At 41.4% G+C, this 21,424-nt stretch overlaps 2 protein-coding genes across 4 annotated transcripts; one reads left to right on the top strand and one right to left on the bottom strand.

The window, feature by feature from the left end:
• The first annotated feature begins 1,759 nt into the window (after window positions 1-1,759).
• On the top strand, window positions 1,760-7,918 carry serbp1a (SERPINE1 mRNA binding protein 1a). Of its 3 annotated transcripts, none has more exons than XM_019279178.2 (9): window positions 1,760-2,138; window positions 3,497-3,680; window positions 4,149-4,295; window positions 4,423-4,491; window positions 5,083-5,157; window positions 5,300-5,471; window positions 6,038-6,082; window positions 6,205-6,414; window positions 6,531-7,918. In XM_019279178.2, the coding sequence occupies exons 1-9, from the start codon at window positions 1,883-1,885 to the stop codon at window positions 6,585-6,587; spliced, it is 1,215 nt and encodes a 404-aa protein (XP_019134723.1). In that variant the 5' UTR covers window positions 1,760-1,882; the 3' UTR covers window positions 6,588-7,918. The 3 variants fall into 3 exon arrangements, with proteins under 3 accessions (XP_019134723.1, XP_010743973.1, XP_010743974.1); XM_010745671.3 differs by having other exon boundaries at window positions 4,420-4,491; XM_010745672.3 differs by having other exon boundaries at window positions 1,761-2,138; window positions 4,420-4,491; window positions 5,303-5,471.
• Window positions 7,919-8,491: 573 nt separating this feature from the next.
• Window positions 8,492-18,575, bottom strand: il12rb2 (interleukin 12 receptor, beta 2a). Its single transcript, XM_027290018.1, has 16 exons — window positions 18,373-18,575; window positions 17,941-18,061; window positions 17,389-17,646; window positions 16,840-16,963; window positions 16,540-16,724; window positions 16,082-16,224; window positions 15,636-15,780; window positions 14,001-14,074; window positions 13,262-13,472; window positions 12,946-13,128; window positions 12,745-12,846; window positions 12,498-12,644; window positions 12,275-12,406; window positions 11,107-11,203; window positions 10,192-10,279; window positions 8,492-10,110 (listed from the first exon to the last, which is right to left on the bottom strand). The coding sequence occupies exons 2-16, from the start codon at window positions 18,008-18,010 to the stop codon at window positions 9,658-9,660; spliced, it is 2,412 nt and encodes an 803-aa protein (XP_027145819.1). The 5' UTR covers window positions 18,011-18,061; window positions 18,373-18,575; the 3' UTR covers window positions 8,492-9,657.
• Between the last annotated feature and the right edge of the window lie 2,849 nt (window positions 18,576-21,424).

Here is a 21,424-nt window from a genome sequence, read left to right as displayed (position 1 = left end):
TCTTTTACATAGTTTCCCAGAAGTATTATAATCAAAAACTTAAATAAAGTGACAATATGCATAGATCTACAGAGAGATTTTACAGATAGACAACCTGAGCCGCAGCCGCCCTGCATTGTATTGCCCTTACTCATTTTACTTGTCTGATTCATACGAAAGCATGTGCTTTTACTCACTGGGTGTGGCCAAAGGTGCAACATGGCAGGAAGTTTGAACTTCAAATGAGCAGTGCAGCTTAGTAAAAATGCAAAAAAAATGCATTTCAGACAGATTTAAAGATTTCTTTCAGTTTTTTAAAGGTCAAATCTTGTTTCCACGAGCAGTACATGCAGGCCTTAAAGAGGGCCTGAGGCTCAGTGTAGCGTGAATACTTGTTCTGACCCGACTTAAATAAGCAGACGCTCTTATTTCAAAGTTAGTCAGTGGGAAAACTCCTTCTACTTGATTGAAAGTGCGTTCTGGATCAAAACTTCTCCACCCTCTGGAGAATTTTTAATATCCTCCTGCATGTAAGGTTATAAGCTGTTGTAAAGTGACTAATGGGCACACAGTTTTCTGAAGTGGAATAGGACCCCTTGCAACTTGCAACAAATTGAGGGACACAGAACATGTTGCTGATAACTGGTTACCCTCAACTCATGCCTACAAACTGGAATCAAACAGAACTATGCTGTTTATTTTGACATGATTACCTGATGTAGCTTTTTTTGTTTCTAATATGGGTCTGTGTTTTTGATTATTTCTTCCTCATTATTATCATTATTATTATCCATCCGTTTTCTGTAACCTCTTATCAGGGTTGCAGGGCTGGAGCCCAGCTGATATTAGGAGTGAGAGGCAGGGTACACCCTGTGTTGTATAGTGCTGACACACAGACACAAACACCCATTTACACAACACAGCAATTTAAAGTCAGCAATCAACTTGCATGACTTTAAACTGTGGGAGGAAGCCGCAGTACCCGGAGAGAACCCACACAGACACAAGCACAACATGTAAAGTCCAAACACCAGAAACCACTGTACCACTGTTTAACATTATTTTTATTATGAAGTATAACAAACAGTTCAATAAAGTGACGATAATCATGGATCTACAGAGAAACACTGTTTTTAAATATATATATTTCTATATTATTAATGATAATAATAAAAATAAGGGTCATTATTTGCACCCTTCCATTGTATTTTGTTGTTTAGTGCCATATGCGCTGTCTGGCTGTTGGGTTTTGTTACTGCTTTGTACTCTTTTTACATTTAAAACCAGTAAAAAGAATTTAATAAAATAAAATAAAATAAGCAGACAGCATGTCAGTGTAGAGTTTGTGACTCTTTGATGAAGACTTTGTTAGTAAATTATATTTTGTCCTTTCCTTCCTTTCTTTCTTCCTTACTTACTGTCCTTGACTTTCTTCTCACTAAACTGAAACATAAACACCTGCTTGTTTTTGCAAAGGTGATGGAGGAGGTGAGCCTTCTTTTAGTTGTGGACTACAAGTGTGAGGCCTCAAAACAAAAGCTCTGAGTGTGTGTGTGTGTGTGTGTGTGTGTGTGTGTGTGTGTGTGCAAACCATGCTGCTTCTTCTTCTTCTGATTAAATGTGCAGCACACTAGACCCCATGCTCGCAGCAGTATAGCAGCAGAAACGCTGGCATTGTGGGTAGTGTTGTTTTTCACCGCTTTCGTTACGTGCTCAAGTGAACCGCGTCCAACTTTCTATAAAAACTACAAATCCCATCCGCGCCGGCCTCCGAGGTCCCGGATGTCTACCGCGCCGGAAGAGAAGAAGGTCCTTTTCCCAGCCATCTTGTGGCTTCATCTAGCGAAGTGTTCGCACCAAGCCTCACAGAATCGGAGGAAAATCCTGCTGAAGGGGCGCCATCATGCCCGGACAAATGCAAGAAGGTTTTGGCTGTGCCATAACCAATCGGTTCGACCAGTTATTTGACGACGAGTCGGATCCGTTCGAGTTGTTGAAGCAAGCCGAGGTGAAGAAGAAGGAGGCTCCTGCTCCCGGTGCCGCCAAGACTGTAGCGCAGGCTGCTAAGCAGCCGAAAAAGGAGTCCCAAAAAGACAGAAAGGTCCCGCTGACTGACAAGAAGGAGGAAACCCAGGCGCCTGTCCCGCTTAAGAAAGATGGTGAGATTCATTTTAATCGTTTTCTTTGTTTTTTTTAAAGCTCAACTGGAGAGAAGAGAAAAAAAAAAAAGCTAACGAGCTATGTTGCTAAACGTACCAACGGTTACCACCTCGCGACGGTTGATCAGCAGCCGTGACATGAGGTCCGCGTGGCTTCTGTGTGTGCCTCGCGCTGCTTGTTCTGCTGTCAGTCGCTGTGGAGGAACAATGACATTTAACACAAACGTGTTAAACAACAAAAAAAAAACCGTGTGTGCACAGGCCGACTTGTTTTGGCTTTGCACCCCGGACCCCCCCTCTCTTTAGTCGGCCTTGTTGAACAGGCAGAACCCGACAGCCTGGAAGAAAGAGCCTCAAGAAAATATTTCTCCTCACTCTCCTTTAAAACTATTTATTTTTTGGGCCTTTCTAAATTAGCCGGAAGTGACTTCATTTTGACAAGTATTAAATATTTTTTTAAAATAGTGCAAATATAACGACGTGTTTTATTTTTAAAAAATGTTAAAAACAGGTAAAGTGTGTCTGTGGTGGGTTTGCAGGTGGATTTGACACGGACTTTTTGGGAGCAGCAGCAGCCCTCGCTCTCATGGTGATGAACCTCGTGGTTGTAGTGTGGGGCGTGTTAAAGCTCAGCCTCCGATCTGCCACTTCCCATTGGCGCACACTGAATGCATGTGATTGAGCATTAACTTAACCCCCCTTTTGTTTCACTCAAGTATATCATAATTAATTAATCATGTGACCTGTTTTAAAATAAACAAACACTACAGTTTGAGTTTACATGAGTCAGGATTCAACTACATTCACAAGCATGTTATTTGGCGACTATCATCATGTATGTCAAGCCAAGTGTGTCTCGTATCTGTTTGTCCCGAGAGAAGATGAGACAGGTGTCGCGGACTATGGTGCACCCAGCTGCTGCTCTGTAGTGGAGTGTCTATTTTTGTAGCTGGTGATTTAGGCAATGGGGTGGGACTAATGTCACACTGAGCCGGTGGCACTCAACCATGTATCATTGGAGTGTGAAACGCATTGTAGGTGTTAATTACAACTACGAGTAGTTTAACAGATCAACTCTCACAGCAGGGAATAATTAGTGACTGTTGCTTACCTTTGTTGTGCAAGGTTTCTTCCACAAAACATTACTTTTAATAATCAAACTATGTTGCGCAATATTTACAGATCCTCCCAGCTCCCTCACTACTTTTAATTCTGCACATTAATTGAACTTATTTGCTCCATTCAAACAGAACAATCGACCCCCCTTTTCTCTCTCTTGTCTGTGGGGCTCAGCAGCAGGTCCTGAGCTCTATCAGTACTATTGGTTCACTAATCCTCCCTGTTGTGGTCAATCCTAGGTGCCGGCATGAGGAGAATGGGCCGCAAGCCGGAGGGCGAAGGCTTCAGACCCCAGGGCGGCCAGGGAGAGGGGCGCCCCCCCACAGACAGGCGGCCTGTGGATAGGCGGCCCCCACGTCGCACCGACAGACCTGCCGGCGACGGTGGCGAGAAGCCCGAGGGCGGCGAGTTCTCAGTGGAGAAGTGAGTTTGGTTCATCAACGACCATATATGAATTTTTTCTTTTTTTTTTTTACAGGGTGTTTCCAAATTTGACAGTAGGCAAAAGTACTCCGTAGGCGGTGGGGTAGGGTCAACAACTGCTTACAGTGATAAGGCTTAGACTGTATTTCTCTAACTGCTACAGACACATGAAGCTCTTTATCGTCAGTTTACTGGGTAAAATTGATACAACAAAATGTACAGACAAGCTACAAACATGAGTAAATCCAGGCTACGATAAGTCTAAAAAGTACTATTATATATGAAGAAATTAATAAATATGCATTAACGCATCAGCCAACTATAAATCTCAGAAATATTGCAGTCCGCTCAGTAACAAGTTAATACAATAGAGACCATAGATGGCTGGCCTTTGATCTAATCTTCTGAGAAGCAGAGAAACTCGTGCTTTGATGAGAATTTGACAGCGTTCTTTGTCCCTCTCTTTAGGCCCGTTGGTGACAGGCCGATGAGAGGACGTGGCGGCGGCGGCAGAGGAGCCCGTGGCGGCGGCAGAGGCCGCGGCATGGGTCGCAGCGACGGCTTTGATTCCCGAGGAAAGCGCGAATTTGATAGACACAGTGGCAGTGACCGGTCGTAAGTACATTTTCAGCTCTCACGTGGTACCTTTTTTGGTTTTGTTTTTTAAATGAAATATTTTAAATTTACACATTGTGCAATGTGTGTATCACGATCCTGGCTAAAGCAAACATTGTTTCAGTAGTCTGAAAGGTGAGGAGAAGCGGGGAGGAAGTGGATCTCACAACTGGGGCACCGTCAAGGATGAACTAAAGTAAGTTTTTCTCTATGCAACATGACAAACTTTGCATGATGGGAGGTCGGGGAGTTGCTGAAGCTAAATGCTTTCTTACTGATGACTTGAGGAAATGATGTCATGTGATGTTTGTCACGTTTCTTCCTTTGGTATCTTAGACTTGAGGTTCGGTTGTTTCCTTTATAGATGCATAAGATAATCGAGTCTTTGTAGGCTTTGGTGGTCACAATGACAAACTATATTAGTTGTTTTGCAGTAATTAATGCAGCAGCTCTGCATTAAATCTTTAGTTACAATGTTCAGTTGTCAAAACTGACTTGAGAGCTTTTAACAGTTAGTTTGTGGTGCTGTTGGACTGTATCGTCATACTGTTAATCATAATTAGCTGGTGTTTATGTAAGTGGACTAAATCTAAACATGATTATAATGCAAATACAGTTTAGCGGCACAAACTACAGCCTGTGATTGTGAAAGACAATATAAGATGTACAGTAAAGGAATGACTGAAAGTTGTCTGAACATCATAACTTATATGAAGGTAAACTAAATTATGCAGCTGTGAATTTGAGTCAAACAGTGAAATTAATGAGATGTCTTTTTTCTTCATAGCGAGCTTGACCAATCAAATGTCACTGAAGAGAACCCTGAAGGAGAGGAGCATCCACCCGCCGACTCTGAGAACAAGTAAGTTGCTTTTCGCCTCCGTATGTCTCCCGACTAATGAGAATAATGTTTTTTAGGAGTTTTAGGCAAGAACACCAAACACAAATCGGCCTGTGTTTATGTTGAACATTAACGCTGTGACACTGTGCGTCTGTGTGTGTTGAAGGGAGAATGAGGTTGAGGAGGTGAAGGACGAAGGCCCCAAGGAGATGACTCTGGACGAGTGGAAGGCCATGCAGGACAAGGAGCGGACCAAGGTGGAGTTCAACATCCGCAAGGTCAACGAGGGCGATGAATGGAAGAAAGGATTTGTGCTGCACAAGTCCAAGGCAGAGGTGAGTCAAAACTATCACTCTGCCAAATATAGGCCTACCACGGGTATCATAGTATCGCCATATGATATCTAGTACGTGCAGATAAGAGCTTTCTGGTGTAGATAATGCAGAAAAACTGCTCGCTGCAAAGTTTATCCATGTCCTTTATAATATTGAGGCAAGCAGCTGGCCTTACTGTTAAAGGACTGTTTTTTTAGTTAGAGTATCTTTACATTGGTGAAATTTCCTCCTCTACAATCGTTTGGACTCTGGTCAGAGCCGTAGTTCTGCTCGTACTGAATACGTTCATGTTTCACGTTCAGTTTTGACGATATAAACTTGACGATGTCACCAGCTCAAATAAAACTGCAGTGCAATTGGATAAATAGACACCAACCAGCAACCTTTTATTATAAAGGAAAGCCCCCATTAAACTGTAAATCCTTACAGCGTGGTGTACAGGGTTTACACAAACATCACCGTCTGAATTAGCTGCTAAATAAGTCCTTGAAATTCAGTCTAAACTAAAAATAACACTTGCTCAGTATCTGTGCTTAATGTTTGTATTTTGCTTTTCTCTAACACAGGATAAGAAAACCGAGCTGATTGACCCTGAGATTGATGAGTCGAAGGTAAGATCTCTGCTGCTGTTGCTCCTCAGTCTCTGAACTTAAATCATGCATGTAAATATAAATATACAAAGAGAGCCAAAGCTATAAATGTGTGAATAATTCAGTCATTTATCTCATTTTAGCTCGATGATGGGCATCACTTCCGGAAGCCAGCCAACGACATTACGTCCCAGCTGGAGATCAACTTCGGAGACCTTGGCCGTCCAGGCCGCGGACGCGGTGGACCACGTGGTGGCCGAGGCGGTCGAGGCCGCGGAGCCCCCGGTGGTCCTGGTGGTCCCGGTGCCAGCGGTGAAGCCACTAGGCCAGTCCGTGGAGGAAGGACTGACAAGGTAGATGATCTTATAGGAGGCTTAGCTGTTGTCTTTATCATTGAAATCCAAGAATCTGCAACGAAAATGTTCAAATGTTTGAATTTTCTAACTCCTAATGTCGCTTTTCCTCACAGTCATCTGCGTCTGTGCCCAATGTGGACGACCCAGAGGCCTTCCCAGCCCTGGCTTAAGCCCCGGCTGCCGTCTCTCAGGCCTACAGGAGCCTCCTACGCACCTCCACTATGAGGCTTGCATGTTCCTGGATCCTTCAGCAAAGCGACATGATGGAGAAGGGTGTCATTAAAGTGGCACTCAATGTGAGGACTGAGTTTTACCCAATAAAAACAAAACGAAGATGGAAAAAAAAAAACAGAAATTAACAAAAAAAAAACAAAAAGAAAAGGACTTCTTGCTACTCTGGAGCAACTTATTGGTAGAGGTTTTGTACTTGGAAACAAAGTAGCAGGGATGTTTTCATACAGTATTTTTTTCAGAGGTTATGCATTGTCCATTGATAAATTTTTGTAATTGCTGCTTGAAAATATGCATTTCGAGGTGTAAGCATAAAGAGTGTCTTTAGCTTGGTATGAGCCATTGCTTGCTCGCTTTTGAAATAGGCACTGTGGAGCTCCAACCCAAGCTCATAAGCTCTGTCACACCAGGTGTTTCTGAAGTTAGAGCTTCACTCATTGAGATTTACAGATTTTTTTTTTCTTTATTTTTTTTTTCTTTAGCACTGGGGTATTGTTTTATATTTTATACAGGAGGTCTATTCTTCTATGATCTTCGGCCTGTAAATCTTAACTATTTTCATAAATTCTTTCAGAGACTGTATTTCACATGGTGCAAATAGGACACGCCTTGGTCTTTTGATCGAGGCATGTCTACATTTGAACGCAAAGATGAAATGGCGCCTAAATCTGTATTAAGGTTCTTTTGTACTGAAATGTTCTGAAGGAGGAACATTAGGTCATTTTGGAGGAACACACTGGTGATTACTCGACTAAATTTTCATTGATCCCCGAGACTTTTGTCGAGTGGATTCATTTGAAGCTGAAAGTTACTATGTGTTCTGATTTACTTGTATTTGGGGTGCTAAACGCCATCTAATGTCTCTTCCTCTCTGCCCATTTCATCTTTGATTACTAGCCACGTGCAAGTCAATAAATGCATTTTGTTTTTACTTTTTAAAGAGTGATACGGAGAGGAAGTGTCAGTTGAGAGACAGTTGGGATGTGGCTGCAGTCCTCTGGAAGCCCTCAGACTGTTTACACTGCACCGGAGCATCCTTCCACAGACGTAAACTCAGCCCAGCTTCAGTTTGTTTCTGCAGTCTGTGCTGATATTTTCCCTCCAATGTTGACTTGCCCTGTAGCTTCCACAGTGGCACCACTGCATAATTGCTCTGAAAGAAATACAGTCGTTCATTGTGTGGAACAACTGAAGTGCTCTACAAATGTGTGAATTCTAGCCCTGCTATTAGAGACCTCTGTCGGTAAATAAAGATGGTCGATAAATTTTTTGCATTGTCACGTTTTTTTTAATCCCACAAATGTACGGTGCTTTCCTTATTTATCTCTGGGTTCATACGTGTGCTCTGACACAGGCTGTCCTAGTGCTGTTTAGGGTAACAACCACACAAATCTTTACTGGGAAATATGTCACATGGTCACCTCCTACCTCAGGATTTTGTTAAATTGCCTTTTGCAAGATGTTTAAACAAACGTTTAAGGTCCAGTGTGTAAAATTTAGGGGAGTCCCTTTACAAAATGGCAGAAATGTAATACAATTATATTTTCATTAGTGTAAAATCGTCTGAAAATAAGAGTCGTTATGTTTTTGTTACCTTAGAATTAGCCTTTTACTACTACAGATGTTGTGGGTCATCTTTCACGAAATCCTCATGTTGAACTGCCGTGTTTTTAGAAAGGGTGAAACAAAGGGGTTGAAATCAGTTACCACTAGATGCCACTAAATCCTACACGCTGGTCCTTTTAAATTCAGGTCAACTCGCCCTGTTTCAGAACAGTTATAACAGAGACGGGTCAGATGTTAAAGTTAAAACTTCTGTTGCATATATGTCAGTGCTTCCATGTGCAGAGGATGAAATCATTTATTTAAATCAACAACACGAACAAATCAGACTCTCCCATTAAGGCTGTGAAATTACATGAGCTATTGTAAACTTGATTATTAAATACAGATAGTGATCCATTGCAAATCTATTTAAAGAAGTTGCTGCTGAACAGTTTCCAGCCTGTAGAGGCTGGATTAAACATTTTTAAACATCTCAGGTTTTCACCGTGCCAGCCAGCAGCCTGGCTCCAGGGACAGCAGTGTTTGTCCGTCCACCACTTTGGACCTTGAAATTATGAAATAATTCATGATCCACAGAGTGGGTGAGTTCAGCTTGTGGTGATCCTTTGACCTTTCCTCTGGTGCCACCAGCAGGTTGCAACATTTTTTGGCTTTCAGTTATAACTGTGAGGCATTGATGATTCATGACTTTAGAGATCCTGCTAGTATTCATCTGGTTTCATGTTACGTGCCCACGAGTTTGATTCATGGTCTAACAATAACTAAACTAAAACTAAGATGGTGAACATCGTTAACCTGCCAACAACATGGCGGCGTCACAGAGCTGCTAGTGTGGCTCTAGTCCAAATATTTAAAAATGTATAAACATTGTTGCAGCTGGTTTATGATTCAAACCTTCAGAAAAATAACAAATCACCTTACAGCAATATTACCACTAACACATCTGAAAGACATTTAACTTTTCTCCTGTTTTAGTTGAGCTATGATTGAGGTAGCGTATGCATTTGTCCTTTGACGCAGGACAGGAGACATTTTTGCCTGTCGCAGTAGGAAAAATATATAAATAATAAAATTATTTCCATTTCGCTGCTTCAGTTTGACATGTTTTCAGTAACACCTGTCAAATTGTTTGCTGTGAAAAAAGGAGCATCTGGATGAATTATTCAAACTGGCAGAAATGACAAAATCTGATACACTCTTGTCTTGCAGCCGGTAGGTACTGTGTTCATTCCGGTCGTGGTATTAGTGTGCCCAATGCTGCAAGAGGAAACAATGGTAATGCATAAAATGAAAACAAAAGCTATTTTTTAGTCAGGGGTTATTAGAGGAGAGCTGTTTCCATCACAACACGTTAGTTCATGGATGCATGACCCAAAAAAAAAGAAGAATCCAGTCATCGCTTCCTCTCACTGTGTCCTGTTTCTTTAGTTTTTAGTCCTTCTTTTAAAAACTGTCATTCTGCAAGAAGTCATTGCAGTCGATTTTGACTGCATCCAGAGTCAACTTCCCTCCAAACGACAGCGAGTCTAAGACAATGTTACTGGGGAAGAAGCCCAGCATTTCTGTAAACTCCTCTTCATCCTCCTGATCTTCCTCATCCAAATTTCCCATTCCGTGCGATGAGATGTAGTCGATGGTCGTGTCGAGCGAGGTCTGCGTTTGGTCGGAGCTGTCTGAGTCGTGGGAGAAGCTCTTGATGTAAGTGGTCAGAGCCGGGTAGAGCAGTGTGCTCATCGGGCTCAGACTGGTTTGAGGAGGGCTCTGCGAGGAGTCGTCTGGAGGTGCGTGGGGGTCACTGCTCTGCTTGGGCAGCTCCTCAACATCCACCAGGATGGGCTCTTCTTCCTCCTCGGTTACAGTGGAGTTACTGTGCTGCAGCTGGAGGTTCATTTTACCCTGATTTGAAAGGAGATACAAGCTTAAACTATGAACAAGGAGCTGCAGTGGTTTGTATTTTACCCACTTTCATATAATTACCTTCTCCTGGGTGCACTCTTTTGCCCATTTGCTGTTGGCAGGATCTGGTACATCACTGAGCATCAAGCACTGGAAAAACATGCAGAACCTGAGGGGGGAACAATATGGCATGGAAACTTTTATGGTGAGAAGAAATAGCACTTCACTGGCTTCACAACAACACTTCCTTGTTCTGACTCACATGTGGCTGAACTAAACTATCAGAAGCGAGGGCTGAAATAAACACGAGGGAACCGGAGAAGAAGAATTAGCAGAACACTGTAACTTCTTTTAAAGATGCAGATTAAACTTTATAACGTACACTTGGAGATTAAAAGAAAACTATTACACTAGATAAAAAAGACAACATACACAATTGAGTGCCAGTGGCTCCACCATCTGGATAAGCTCAGCTCAGCTCAGGATTGCTCAACACCACAATGATGCCATTATGAGACACGAGAGGTCTCTATATAGGATTTTGTGTTAATGCAGAGCATGTCGGCATGCTGGCATTAACAAACATTTGGCTGCTACTACACCGTCGTGGAAATTTATCGGCCATGTTGAGCCTCTGCATGTTGTTTTGACTATAGAGGCGGCACAGGTGGGCTGTATATAACAGATACAAAAAGCTCTAAACAAAGCCACCTTCACAGTCCACAAAAACACATGCCAAGCTTATGCACACAGCTTGCGGCACTGTCTGTGAATGTATTTATCATCTGGTAGATCATCTACTATAAAATGGTGGAGATATTCAGTCTCATTGCACACATTAAAAGCAAAACTAGATAACAAGAATTCAAGCAAGGTGATAGTCCTCAGCCTCTTCTTTCCAATATATGAATTAACTTCTAAACTTTACAGCAACATCATTTATTTTCCTTGCTCCAACATTTCCTTGATGCAACATTTATGCGTCTTCTCGCGTACCTCTGCTTTACGGCTGAACTCTGGAACAGACACAGGAGAAACAGCAAGATGACGATGACGACTACACACACTAGAAGGAGGGATAGTTGTGTCTCCTCTGCAAAAAGAAGTGAAACAGATGTAAGAGTGTATATTTAGCTCCTCTGGACACAGCAGACGTTGGCAACAGCTGTCATGGTGAAGCAACAGAAGTGTTCGCACTCCACTCCTGTGATGAAAAGCGATAGTTATAAAGACAAATGTTTAAGCGACATCTTTTCTATTGAAACTGGGACTATTATATTGAATTTGTTATTATATTAGGCATCAAAACTACACAGTCAATCCACGTTTTTTTTAAAGGGCAGGTTCATATTTTCAGTTTTCTTGTCCTGTGCAAAAGTTAATCTGCAGTTAATGTGAGGCTTCAGCAATTTGAGCCTTGAACTTTGTATATCCATTAAGCTACAGTTACAGCCTGAATATGCAGCGTTCAGTCAATTTGTTTTAGTAATTCTGCTGAAGTCTTGAAGAGACAAGCTGCTGGTGTGACCTACTTTTAGTTTGACAATACATTAATTTACGTTTGCAGAGCTTCAGAAAATATACAAGGCTGCAACCAGCAGTGAGCTTAGCATAGCATAAACACTTGAAACAAAGGGAAACCGCTAGCCTGCACTGTAAAAGAAATGGTAAATTATAAATTTATGGAAAATAACTTTTTTCAGTAGTTTTCTGTTTTTTAAAAATTGTATACAAAACTCAGTCAAACTGTTATTTTAATTACAGTTATTTCTCATTTATCGTACAGAAAAATTACTATATTATTTACACAGTATACAAATGTATGTAAAATCACAATGATCTGTAATAAAAAATATGTGGCTCATTAATCGTAACAATTCTGGGAAAATCTGTAAAATAAAAGAAAATAAAAAATGTTACCTTTATTTGAATATTAATATTTAATTTTCATCTTACTGCCTGACTGACCAGCACCTCTAAAGCTCTCTTTAATTAACACATTTTTTCTTGTTGTTGGGATTATGAGCCAGACTATTTCTTGGCCAGCAGCAGGTGGCATGCAGCCAGTCACCGCTGGAGCTTCATATTTACTGTACAGACATTTGTATTGATCTCCTCTAATTCTTTGCAAGAAAGCAAATAAGAAACTCGGAAAACGACTTACCCTGGATGTAGAACTTGAGCTTCTGACGTGCAGGACCTTCTCCTGCAGCAGTTGAAGCAGTCATCCACAGGTTGTAGACGGCTGGAATCAGGTCAGTGATGATATGTGACGTCTCTGATCCTGGTATGGAGTCTGAAACACGCATTTAATTTGTTTTAATTTCTCTCACTTCAGCGTACAAGATGTTTTCACTAAGACGACACCTCAGATAAATGGTTCTTACAGCGCTGCTCATCTCCGCTGCCGTTATCTAAATAGATGGTGTAGCTGGTGATACAACCCCCACGTTGACCTCTGGGAATCTCTGTCCAGGTCACTTTCACTTTGTTTCCCTCGACCTCCTCTTGGACTATTGGACCAGCTGCTGGGGCTGCAAACAAGAAGAAGAACACAAACGACACATGTGAATACATTTCCTACCAGTTATGTTCAAGAGTTTCATAAATAGTGAATTATTACCGGGATCTTACCTGACTCCAAAGTGGTGACGCGTGTAAATCTGGTCCTACTCACTGAGCTCTCATTATAGACAACATACACTGCTCCCTCATAGCACTCGAATGGCTTAATGCCTGCATAAAGAAAGATGGTGGTGAACAGTGAACTCCAGAGAAAACGTTATGGGTGTGTGTTATTTCCACCTGTATTTGCTGTAACTCTAAATGTCCCACCTGTGATAACAGTTCTGGTGTCTTTCCTGCTCACTCTGACCCATCTGAGCTCCTCCAGCTTGTAGCCCTCCGGGTATAACTCCACCACATAGGCTGCATGTCCCGGTGCAGTTTCAGGCTTTCTCCAGGAGATGGTGACACTGTGGTTGTCGGCAGGTTCGTGCTTAACTTCAAGGGGCTTGGCTTGAAAAGGAGACGCAAAGGAGTATAAATAGGTGAACTGCTTCACCTTCACTCTGGATTCAGTATTACTAATGCACCTGATATCGAAAGGGCTTTTTGCTGATAGCATGTTTTATGTTTTATTTTTTTTTACCTTTTTTGTGCCGGGTTGTTATTCTGGCAGGAGGGGACAGCCCTTTAGAGTTGCAAGACCACACTGTCACTTCACAGTCGGGACAGAATTGGACCGAATAATTTCTCACATCTGCACTGACGTTTGTGCTGAAGACCGATACAGAGCTTAGGTTGTGAACTTCGAGTTTATACTCAGTGATCTTCCCTCTAGAGATGGAAATGTTTGGCTCCTGCAGTGAGAGAAATGTTGAGAAATAAACCATTTGAGTTTGGTGCCATATAATTATTCTGTTGAAGAAAAGAACTTGCTGCAAGAACAGCAAGTAAGACACATCATTTCTGTTCAGCTCATCTTTTCTTGTAAACTGAAACTGCGGCGTCTGCTGACAGGTTTCACTTAACTCTTACTGTCTCTATATGACATTAAATGACTGTATGTGTGTGTGTGTGTGTGTGTGTGTGTGTGTGTATGTGGTAAAAGGTGTGGATGTGTGTTCGTCAGAGTGTGTATGAGGATGTTGCGCCTCAAAAGTGGTCAAGGCTTGACCTTTAATTTGTGCAGAACACAGCAGGAAGATCAGAAAGTGTTACTATGGCGACAACACTACTTGCCCACACAGACATGGCGTGAGGGAGGGGAGAGGGAACGACTACAAACCCTCAAACTCATGAAACTGTACCGCAGTGTTACGTGTTTTATTCCTCACGATCATTACACTGAAAAGGGAACAAGGACGACAGTTTGATTTAAAACGTACCTTCCAATAAACTATCAGGGATTTCAAGTCAGAGGCGGGTTCAGCGTACCACACATCCAGCTCTTTGGCAGGAGCTGAAACGACATTTTGCTTGCATGAGTCTTGTGATGTGATGCTTTGAAATCCTTTAAACATCCAGTCTGCAAGCTCTGTGACATTTTCCTGTGTGAGCTCAAGCAATGAGTAACACTTCCAAGAAACCTTATGCTGTCTGAGTCAGTGTATACATCCTGATTTTAAATAAAAACAAACACCAAACACAGAAAATGAATGCAAACTACTTAAAGGCTGCCCGAGATAACAACGGACATCCTGTTGCCTTTATATTGCTGCCAAACATGTTCTTAAAGCGCTTGCACGCAGATAACACTTCCCTGTTGTGGAGTTCATGAGTGTTAGCTACCCCGGCTGCTGTAAATTTCACTTCACCACCTTGTAACAATGCCGTTGACTTTTGGTTGTGACCCAGAAATACTAATGATCACATTCTAAGCCTAATGTTCTGTATGGGTTCATGGAAAAATCCCATTTCCTCTTTAGCAGCTCAAAAAAACTTTACATAGTTTTATCATTCCTAGTTTTATTGGAATTAAAAATAATAATAATTACTATATATATATATATAATAAATACAGATTTGTACTGACGTCAAGACATGTCATAACCTGGTTAAATACCAATGAATGTTCACATGTTCACAAAGAGTTGGAGGTGTGACCCTAAACATGAGTAACATCACTTTCATCACATCTACAAGCTCAGTTTGTGGCTAAGAGAAGGTTTCACTTAAATAATATTCTACATATTTAGTTTTCATAAGGTCAAAAGAAAAGTAAAAAAAGATATTTCGTCTCATTTTGCAATTACTGTTAACATATTTACAAACAAAGCGCTGGGCTCGGAACAGGGACGGAAGGTTAAAGCCTCACTGCACTTCTATTTTAAGGATGTTTTTACTTTCACACAAACAACTAACCAAAGCTAAGTGTTTATTGTGACAGAGTAGCTTCCTCTAACCTGTTTCAAATCTCTATAGGTTTATTTTCATGTCATCGATGAAACCAGCGGCTGCCTGGAAGGTCATGAATCAATCTAGCTGTGGTTGACGGGATCATTTAGTGTAACATCATGTGCTCAAAATGAGGTCGCCTCTGTTCAGCTATTTCAATTTTGACCTCTTCTGATCACTGTTCATGGAAAGGTGATGATGTCATCAGAGACGTGCATATCTTCACACCATCAGTATAACAAATATGCAGCAACATTTCCGAATGAGGAATCACATCTTCTTTGGCACTTTGCCTTCCCCTGGTTCAAAGGTGACCTCGTATACAGCTACAATTTTATTATAAGCTTAGTGTAAGCTGTGTCATGAATGAAATATTTTGCCCTCAGCAAAAAAACTAATAAGACCTGTTTCAGTGGTGAGCTGATAACTGCAGGAAAAACCAAAATGAAACGAAACATTGCTGCATTATCTGATACCCTGCATAGATAAACGGCCACAGAGATACTTGTAAGTACTCCATTCAGATAAGTTTGCCTATAGACATAATGGTACTTTCATTCAGGAAGTACAAAAATAAATGCAGGCTCTCTAAACAGAGAAGCAGATTAACACAATACGCTGCTTACCCTCCTCTTGAGTCCAACTAGAAACGTTGGCGCTCCACTGACTCCAGCTGCCGGTGTTGAATCTGGATCTGGCTCTGAAATGGTACAACCTGTAGGGCTCCAGAGAGGAGATGGACCGATCCTGTACCAAACTCATCTGCACACCCTGTCAGTGAAAACACGTTTATTTTTTCACTCACCCATGCTCACAACTCATAACTCAACAAACATTTCTGCTTTCTATGATCAGAGAACACCTGAAAGGCAAATTTAAGCTTGCTTTTGAGACTTGTGCAACATTGTGAGTTCACCTCTGTTCACATCAACCCAACATTCATATCTGTTTTTGGTTTTGAATCAGCAGATCTTGCAGTGACGCCGTGTTTTCAAAGATTTTAAGTAATCTACACCATCTCATTGAAAGCCCCTGCATTTTCTGGAGTAATCAGAACGGTAAGACATCTTACAGAGTCTGGATAAGACGTCCATGTCTGTGCTTCTTCTCTGTATTGGATCTCCAGGTGTTCAGTGCTCACAGATTGGGTGACTTTGATGACACACTCACGAGATGAGCAATCGGGTTGGCCAAGTTCAGGGGTGGATGGCGTCGCTGCACACGTAAATGAGAAAGAAAAGCCTTTATATCAAAGAGCACACAATAAAAGTTTGTGACATTTCCTTTTGCATGTAAAAATCGATGAAAAAGATAGCATTCAACAGCATCCTGAACAGTGCAGGTACAGTCATTCATCTCTAATCATAAACTTCAAAGTTAGATCATCAAATAAAGACACATTTCATGCTCCAGTCACGACATCATTGTGATTTCATGCCTTACAAAACAACTAGAAACATTACACGTAAAACATGATGCACTCTCTATACAAAAATTGCCAGGCACCTCAAAAACGTACTGCTATCTTACCAATGTCGCTGAGTGTGTAGTTGTGGATTATGGACCATGCAGGGCCAAGTGCATTTTGGGCTTGGACCTGCACAGAGATCTGCTGGACAGAGCTGGACACACTGAAACTCGCTATCAGTTCATTAGTTCCCTTACTGGAAGCTGTCACCGGTCCAACTGTGTGGTTTCCAGGTATTGTTGTCACCCTGAAACACACAAAGCACAAGTTTCATTTGATGCTAGATGCATATGATAGTATTCACAGAACATCCAGTAAATGCAACGTTTTGTTGACTTCTCAGTTAGCTCTTTCAAACTCACCGCAGCACAGAACTGTTCCACAAATAAGTCTCTCGTCCACGTTTCCAAGTGCAGAACACAACTCCACTTTCGTTATTTAAGACTTCGTAGATGCATTGAATGTTTTTAGGGCTCTCTGGTGGGTCTGAAGGACAAAGAAGATGAAAAACTGAATAAATCCTGAAGCAGAGAACAGATATTCTGTTAGAAAAGGTTTTAATTAATGTTAATGCTTTTGAATATTTGATGTGTCGCTTCAGAACAAGTATTTCTACTGCTAACAGTCAGTACTTGTATGTTAGGGAGCTGGGAGACTGCATGTGTCCTAAAAACAAACACGTTCTTACGCCCTAAAATTAGTCACAGCTCTGTTGTCAGAACAAGCAACACCTCGCAGTTAGTTTTGACACCCAACTGGACTCAGCCCACAGCATGTGAACAGGGTGTACTCAGTATAAAATAGAAAGCAGAACCAGCTGTGCCTTTTTTTTTCTTTTTCTTTTTTTTGTCAGATCTCGCCTTGAAACACCACGCACTGTACAAAACACTCTGCAGTATTTCATCACTCACATCCAGCTGAGATGTCCAGTCCACATGGATCCAGAGCAGGACAGCTACACTGGCAGCTGTATGTCCGGTTCTTGGCTATTTTTGACACACTCAAAAATAAAGTTGTAGAGTTGAATTCTTTATGGGTTTGTGGTATGGGTGGATGGTAGCTGTACATGGATCCCTTGCACTTGCAATTAAAGGTGCAGTACACTTCAAAACTGGAGCCTCGCTGCACCACAGGTCCAGCACTGGACCAGATGGTACAGGATTTTTCACCTGAAAGTAGAAATAATGACTTAGACATACAGACCACATGTTAATTTAATTATTATTGTATGTTTGAGAAGAGATCCTGAGGAAGGTGGGATACAAAACACACTCAGTGTACAATTTTACAATAAACAAGTCTGAAAACAGACAGAACAATAACTTTTTGTACAACTGTTCTGTTCATGCACATCCACAAAATAACTTGTATCTCCAAATACTTAATCATAATAATTATATAATATAAGTTTATTCAAAGTCTGCCTTACAAACCAAACCAAAATATCAGTGGTCTGAGCTTACCTGTGCAGAGCTGCACGGCCAGCACAGTAAAAGCAGTGAAGATGGACCATGTTTGGGACATTGTCGCCATGAGTCATCGGTAACTGCCTTCTTATATGTCTCTTACATTGCCGCTGTTTACCTTAAAACAAGGAAAAAGTGCGCAAAAGCAATCGTGTGTTTAGATACAGCGCTTTTAAAGGAATTTATCGAGAAGTAATGAATGATCAAAGTTTATCAATCGATTCCTTTAAACATGATTTCCCCTCCTGGTTGCTGCTGGAGCTATTATATTTTATAATATAATTTGTAATTATTAAGAAATCACGTATACAGTTTAAGTAAGTAAGCAGTAAGCTTCGGATAGTAAGTAAATAATGACGATATATGTGATAAAAACAAAGATACTCACCAAATAATGACGATATATGTGATAAAAACAAAGATACTCACCAAGATATCACATCCCCGTCATCCATCATGTTAATCTATATTCCTTGTGTGGTTTTTGAAGCTCTATCCGTCATCATAAATCTTCCTAAACATCTTTATGTAGAGCATTGTGTGTGTGTATGTGTGTGTGTGACCTGTGTATGGTATCCACACTGTGGTGAAGTGATGTCGGAGACTCCGTGTTGGCTGACTGCCTCCTCTGGTGTGATGCGACAAACGTCAGTCACAAACTCAGTGACTGCACAGAGTCTGCGCAGATACAACCTGTACAGCTAACATGCGTACATATAATAATAATAATAAGATGTCTTAGGCATTTATAAAGTAGAGTTTTTTATATATAAAAAAAATCAGCTCTGTTTTTTGCGCATATCCAGAAATATACAGTCTCTTAGTCACCACAATGACAGGCAATATGACCCCACACAGTCCATAGAAGATGGAAGTTTCCATATTCTGACATGATGTCTGCAGGTCTTGTGTCTAGATTACATCTTACAGTGTACGGCACCTGTGAAATGAGGAGTTGCAGATGATTTTTTACCATCACATTTTCCACCCAGCCCAAAGCTTTTTCACTCCCTCAATCATATATGCCCATGTGGTGCAGGGGGGACTTTCCCATATAGCTGTACCACATTACAGCAACACAATAATGGGCTCAAGAGAAGATAAGTAAATACACACACACACACACACACACACATGCAGGAAAGGGTGATGATGAACCCCGAGGAGATTTCTTACAACTTCTAGTCTGTCAGTGAATGTGAGGACCTCCTGAAAATTCTGAATGAGGAAGTGATACAACTCTCAGGAAGTCCTTAAAAAACGGTATAAAACTGCAGGTGGTTCATGCATGAGTAAAACTTCAAGTTCAGGAGCCGAATACCACACCATTCTCTGTAATAGGGAAACCCCCAACTGACATTAGCCTTGCTTTGTTTTGGAATAATGTCACCCTCACATAACCTGGCAGATAACAGAGGCCACACCCTAATATTAAAATAGCAGAAACACTTTAAGCAGCTCATACAGAACAGATATTTTGACTTGATATTTTGTGCTCCGGGTACGATCACACATGAGAAGTATGTAACCACCAGCTACGTCACTGATTCTGGTGAAACTGAATAATAATTTATGGAGAAAATGTTTTGTGATCGCTATTTAATATCAGCTGCTGCGCACAGACTCTCTGTGATTTACAGAACACAGAATTTACAGTAAACTGCTGTGAACTGTAGCTGCTGCTAGTTAACGTTAGCTCAGTTCGTTAGCCATGCTGCCTGGACTGTGAGCTCCGAGCATCTGGGGAGTTTGTATCACAGGTGTTTTGGACCACTGGGAAGAAGAAGTTTTCAGGCCTGGTGCATGGGGGAAATGCTGATGCAGAGCAGAGCTGGTGTCGTGCCAGAACCGGAGCTTGGCAGGCAGGCAATGTAATCAGGCTCAGCAGCATCTATGGACATAATGACAAAGGCGGAAAAAAAACGAAGAGGATGTTGACGGAGGAAGCTGAGAATAGAAAATGAGAGAGTGACTGAGCAAAAGGCCGTCAGACAAGAGTAAATCTGGGTCTGACTTTTAGTTGTTGGCGAGAGCTTTGTGAAATAAAAGGCTGAAAGACAGACACAGAGCTGGGCTTCTTGCTGTTGGACTACTGAATAATATTAGCTGGTTGCTATGTCTTGTGTTTTTGTTCTTGATTGATGCTTGATTCAAAGTTGTTGAATACCCATAAAGTAGCCATTACCCAGATAGCAAAAATCTTTTGGCTTCGCTTTGGCCCAAATCTGGCTTGCATTTTGGCAAGGTTATGGGTGGATGTCTGGGCCATAAATGGCCCAAATTAGGAAAGCCAAAATCATACCAAAAGAGAGCCAAAATTCAATTGTGGACTTCCAAAATATAGCAATAAATGTCCCAGAAGAGCCCCAAATCAGCTGTTCCCGCTTGAGCCCAATCTTCTGGCATGCCATAAACATGCCTTAACTCAGCCATATATTGCTGGCGCCTCCTTATCTATTATGGATAACCCTAATCATACCACAGTTAAGCCAAAAGGCTTTCTTAATGCCAAAAGAAAGCCAAAAATGCTAAATGTATGCCATAATACAGCCCAAATATTTGCTATCAGGGTAATAATAACTATATAGGAATATCCAATCTTCTTGTTGATGGTCTGGTTTCATAACCAGTTAAAAAGCTCCTTGTAGACTAACCCACAGCCGTGCTGGTTGCTCCATAGCCACAGCAATCGCTAACATGCTATGTGTATAAAATTTCATGGCAGTCCATCAAATAGTTATCGAGACATTAAAACACACACCTATGTGCACCTCATGGTGGCACTAGAGTAAATATCACCAAAGTCATTAGGATACATCCTCTGGGAAAAATGAATATCAGCAGAAAAGTGCTAATCCGAGATATTTTATCAGATATTTGATCCATTTTGATCATTACTATAGTAACCAAAGTCAAATCACAGGACTGTCTCACTCTCTGGGCAGTAGCTCAGTCTGTAGGGATTTGGCTTGGCAACTGGAGGGTCCAGTATGGACAAAACTATGGAAGGTGGACTGGTAGCTGGACAGGTGCCAGGCTGGGCACTGCCGAGGTGCCTTTGAGCAAGGTACCAAACCACTAACTGCTCACAGGGCACCGCTCTGTGTGGCTGCCAAACCCTCCACCATCTCTCCACATTTGCATGTTTGCTATGAGGTCTTTGTGTTTGGTGTATTTTGGGTAAAAAACTGAGTGGAAAAAGAATTTCCCTTTTCGAGGGATCAATAAAGTATACACAACAGATAGGTACATAACGTAAAAGCCTCGACAGAGAACAATGTCAGACCACTAAGAGTACTTATACTGTAGATGCAGTGAGCATGTTCATACAGTGGTCATAGATCCTCCATTCTCCTTGGCCAAGCTTCAATAAACCTTTCAGCATAAGACATCTTGGACTGCCTGAACTGACACATAGATAATTGAATGGCATTCAATCAATCATCAATATAAACATTTCTTATTTATTTATTAACTTGGT

Source organism: Larimichthys crocea, chromosome XVII (genome assembly GCF_000972845.2).
Source record: "Larimichthys crocea isolate SSNF chromosome XVII, L_crocea_2.0, whole genome shotgun sequence".
NCBI lineage: Eukaryota > Metazoa > Chordata > Actinopteri > Sciaenidae > Larimichthys > Larimichthys crocea.
This window is presented reverse-complemented; position numbering and strand designations above follow the sequence as displayed.

What these genes read in the sequence shown, in the direction of transcription:
- serbp1a (XM_010745671.3), top strand. Translation starts at nt 1,883, where the DNA reads ATGCCCGGACAAATGCAAGAAGGTTTTGGCTGTGCCATAACCAATCGG. An exon ending in CACAGTGGCAGTGACCGGTC is followed by an intron (nt 4,296 to 4,419) that starts GTAAGTACATTT and finishes ACATTGTTTCAG; the next exon opens with TAGTCTGAAAGGTGAGGAGA. An exon ending in TGCACAAGTCCAAGGCAGAG is followed by an intron (nt 5,472 to 6,037) that starts GTGAGTCAAAAC and finishes TCTCTAACACAG; the next exon opens with GATAAGAAAACCGAGCTGAT.
- il12rb2 (XM_027290018.1), bottom strand. Translation starts at nt 18,010, where the DNA reads ATGGCGACAATGTCCCAAACATGGTCCATCTTCACTGCTTTTACTGTG. An exon ending in GGCCGTGCAGCTCTGCACAG is followed by an intron (nt 17,647 to 17,940) that starts GTAAGCTCAGAC and finishes TTCTACTTTCAG; the next exon opens with GTGAAAAATCCTGTACCATC. An exon ending in TAGTTGGACTCAAGAGGAGG is followed by an intron (nt 14,075 to 15,635) that starts GTAAGCAGCGTA and finishes ATGTCGTTTCAG; the next exon opens with CTCCTGCCAAAGAGCTGGAT.